Source organism: Impatiens glandulifera, chromosome 4 (genome assembly GCF_907164915.1).
Source record: "Impatiens glandulifera chromosome 4, dImpGla2.1, whole genome shotgun sequence".
Classification (NCBI taxonomy): Eukaryota; Viridiplantae; Streptophyta; class Magnoliopsida; order Ericales; family Balsaminaceae; genus Impatiens; species Impatiens glandulifera.
This window is the reverse complement of record NC_061865.1, coordinates 51373076-51377398: the sequence shown is the minus strand read 5'-3', so window position 1 is coordinate 51377398 and position 4323 is coordinate 51373076. Positions and strand designations below refer to the sequence as shown.

The 4323-nt window shown below is 36.2% G+C and overlaps 1 protein-coding gene across 1 annotated transcript; it reads left to right on the top strand.

Moving 5' to 3' along the window:
- The first annotated feature begins 330 nt into the window (after positions 1-330).
- On the top strand, positions 331-4323 carry LOC124933770 (protein NRT1/ PTR FAMILY 8.3). The gene is made up of 5 exons (XM_047474210.1): positions 331-529; positions 738-849; positions 921-1138; positions 2314-2864; positions 3351-4323. The coding sequence occupies exons 1-5, from the start codon at positions 461-463 to the stop codon at positions 4171-4173; spliced, it is 1773 nt and encodes a 590-aa protein (XP_047330166.1). The 5' UTR covers positions 331-460; the 3' UTR covers positions 4174-4323.

Below are 4323 nucleotides of genomic sequence, written 5' to 3'. Positions count from 1 at the left end.
TCGTTTTTGCATAATTTTAACACTAATAAGCTTCAAATCGTAAAATTTAAAAAAAAGAGTTCCGTAATCTCAAGTAACCGCCTTATATAATTTGACATTTAAAATCGCGACTCGCACATCGAAGTCCCTTTTGTATAACAGCCAAGTCCCTTTGCTATGCGAGTTGCGATTTTGGAGTCGTTATATGTATCATTTCTCTCCACAATATAAGCAAAATCAAACTAACCTTATAAAAATACATTTTTTGGTGGCTTTATGTGGGCACGGCACCTTCCTTTCAAAGGGGCCCCATTTCATCTTTTCGAACTTCTCTGGTTAACATTTTAGGGAGAGAATCTTTTCTCTTCCTTTCTATATATATATTGAAAACAATCAGATCCTATCCACAGTTTGCAACCTCTATCCTTAATTAAGAGAGAATTTTGGGACGGTTAGGTGAAGAAATCAGCTTTTACGGTTCATGGGTACCCATTATGAAGACGAAGAGAGACTCGAGGAAAGATTGCTTTTGGAAGATGGGTTAGTCAAGGTTAGATTCTGATTGACCTCTTTTTGATCATTAGGGTATTGAATTTTCTGTCGCAATTTTGAAATTTCTTGAATATCTAGGGCTTTGATCGATTGATTACCTTACTTTTAGATCTTACGCTGTTGAATTTCTATTGAGAAACTATGAGAATGAATGAGATGATAAAGGTTTGCTTAGTATTTACTTTGCCTTTGACTCACGCTTTCAGGATAGAATCATCAATGGAGAAGGATACACCGGGGATGGTTCAGTTGATATTAAGGGAAACCCTGTTTTGAGGAGCAAGACAGGAAATTGGAAAGCTTGCCCTTTTATTCTTGGTTAGGTTTATGAACCTTGGATCAGTTATTGTTTCTTGTTTTTTCCTTACTTGACTAATTGAGTGATTCAGGTACCGAGTGCTGTGAACGTTTAGCCTATTATGGGATCGCTACGAATCTCGTAAGCTATCTTACTAAAAACTTGCATGAAGGAAATGCAACTGCTGCAAGAAATGTGACTACATGGTCAGGAACCTGTTACTTAACTCCACTTATTGGAGCAGTTTTAGCAGATGCTTATTGGGGAAGATATTGGACAATACTTGCTTTCTCAACTATCTATTTCTTTGTAAGTATGATTTACATTTACCTGTTCTCCGTTCTTTCATAATTCATGGCTATTAAGATTTAAGAAAACAGATCAATTTATCTAAGGGCATTGCTTATGTGACGAGTATCGATTTGATTTGAACAGTATCCATGAGGAAATTGATGATGCTGGAAATGCTTCAATCATCTTAGTTCATAGTAATTTTGAAGGAAACAATTGATATTGCTGGATTCAATATTAGTACTATTTGTTTCATTTGGTATATGAAGTATTTGCATATGTTTATAGGATTCTATCTATCCTCATGTTGACAGGTATTAAATCTTGACTGTATCTATCCTCATTTTATGTTTATTATGAAAACGATATTTTGATGAAATTTGAATTGTATGAAAGCCGATGTTATAAATGTTGGTTTGATTTTGAAGTTACTTAGATAGCTTGGTTGATGTAGGATTTCCTTGAAATAAACTGATTGTTTTGGAAAAAAACCTTGTAGGATGAAAATGTCATTATTTGGGTTAACTAAAATATTATTTGTATTTAATATTTTACAATGTTATAAAAATTAAGTAAGGGTATTTCAGTTTATTTGAATGATTTAATTAGGATGGGATAAGTGGTTGTTTGGATTAAATCCAATTAACTCTTCGGGCTTCATCAAACAATGCCTTATAGTTTAAAAGTTGTTCTCTCAGGTTATTAATTCTGATTTTTTATTTATTTATATTAAACGACGAAATTAGACTTCCGAAGTTTTTTCTCTTTTAACTTTTTATGGGGAGGGGGCAAAATGGGAAACTAAATGTGATGTTGATAAATAAATCACTATAGATGCCAAAATGGAGTTTGTAGGCCCATATGGAAATACTTTCTAGATACGAATCTAGATGAGAAACCTTCAGAATATGTGTCTAATTAACTCTTCCAAATGTGATCTTGTCTGGATTCACAAACAAAAAATTGTGTTATCAAAGAAATTATTGATGGACCCAGATTGAAAAACTGCTCCCAAATGCACTTCTGACAAAAAAAAAAGCTGTTTCTACTTCAAACTTTATCGAATCAACATAACCATGTAAATTTACGTGTCTGCTTCCAAATGAATCCATTTCTCTCTTATTTGTATCTGTGTTATTTTCCAATTAGTTTATTTCATGGACGAAACTTGTTTGAATTTTCTTTCTCACCAGGGAATGTGTACATTGACACTATCAGCAACAATTCCAGCATTCAAGCCAGTTGAATGTGTTGGTTCCTCATGCCCTTCAGCTTCCTTTCCTGAGTACGCAGTGTTCTACTTTGGTCTTTATCTGATTGCACTTGGAACCGGAGGTATCAAACCTTGTGTTTCATCGTTCGGAGCTGACCAATTTGATGACACTGATCCTATAGAGAGGGTAAAGAAGGGTTCCTTCTTTAACTGGTTCTACTTCTCTATTAACATAGGTGCCTTAGTCTCAAGCAGTTTAATTGTTTGGATTCAAGACAATGCTGGATGGGGATGGGGTTTCAGTATTCCTGCTTTGTTCATGGGTATTGCTATTTTGAGTTTCTTTTCTGGAAGTCCTCTTTATAGGTTTCAGAAACCTGGTGGAAGTCCTCTTAAGAGAGTTTCCCAAGTTTTGGTTGCTTCGTTTCATAAGTGGAAGCTAAGAGTCCCGGAACAGGACAGTCTTCTTTATGAAACTGAAACCTCCACTATTGAAGGAAGCAGGAAGCTGGAACATACAAATGAGTTGAAGTGAGTATCGTCTTATTCTTTTCGGTCTTTCTGGGTATTTTTGCATATTTTCTAGTCTTATTCAAGTATTTTTTCATAAAACGATGCTTGTATATTTTTTTTTAATCGGGATGACTATGGTGCAGAATGATCATGGAGTGTTTCCCCAATCCCCGCCGGTTTATATACAAACAACTATTTTGATCAATGCCTTGTTGATCTATGGTTATTTGAATAACCAGAGTGGTTATTTTCAAACAATCTAGTTTGATGTAGGTTATTGAAAATTAGGTTATTTGGGTGAAAAGACGTATATGGTATAAAATAGGGGTATTTGGTTGGGGATTTGAGAAATATTGTGATTAATGAACAGATTATTGGTTCGATATTGGGTTATTTGAAACTAATCTCAAATAACCCACATCAAACAAGGTTCTAATTGACATCCCTAATCCCATGTTCTTTTCAACAAATGTTTTTTTCTAACACCCACTACTCATTTATCAGGTTTCTAGACAAAGCCGCAATAGTTTCAGAAGCTGAAAGCAAGACCGGGTATTTACCAAACCCTTGGAGACTTTGCACCATCACACAAGTCGAAGAATTAAAAATCTTAATCCGCATGTTCCCCGTTTGGGCAACCGGAATTGTATTCTGCGCAGTTTACGCACAAATGTCCACGATGTTTGTCGAGCAAGGCATGATGATGGACACAACCGTCGGTTCCTTCACCATTCCCGCTGCCTCTCTCTCGACTTTCGATGTCATAAGCGTAATTTTCTGGGTTCCAGTCTACGACAGGTTCCTAGTCCCAATCGCGAGAAAATTCACAGGAAACGAAAGGGGTTTTTCGGAATTACAAAGAATGGGAATTGGCCTATTCATTTCGGTCTTATGCATGTCGTCTGCTGCTCTTCTAGAGATGAAGAGGCTTTCGATTGCTCGAGAGATGGGATTGGTCGATCAAGATGTGGCGGTCCCACTTAATATCTTGTGGCAGATTCCTCAGTATTGCCTTTTGGGTGCGGCTGAAGTGTTTACTTTTATCGGTCAGCTCGAGTTTTTCTACGATCAGTCGCCTGATGCTATGAGGAGCTTGTGCAGTGCTTTGGCTCTTCTCACGACTTCGTTGGGGAACTATTTGAGCTCGTTTATTTTGACAGTTGTGATGTCTCTTACAACTGTGGGAGGGAAAGGCGGTTGGATTTCGGATAATTTGAATAATGGACATCTTGATTACTTCTTCTGGCTTCTAGCAGGGCTTAGTTTGATCAACATGATTTTCTATGTTTTCTGTGCTAGGAGTTATAAGCAAAAGAAATCTGCTTGATTAAACTTCGGTTCGATTTCGATTGTACTCTACAAGTTGAACTTTCCTTTACTTTTATTACAGTCGATTTACGCCAAGAATTGTAACAAGACTTTCTGTCTGTAATATTTGTTATAAATTATAACAATGTGAATATAAATGCTATTACTA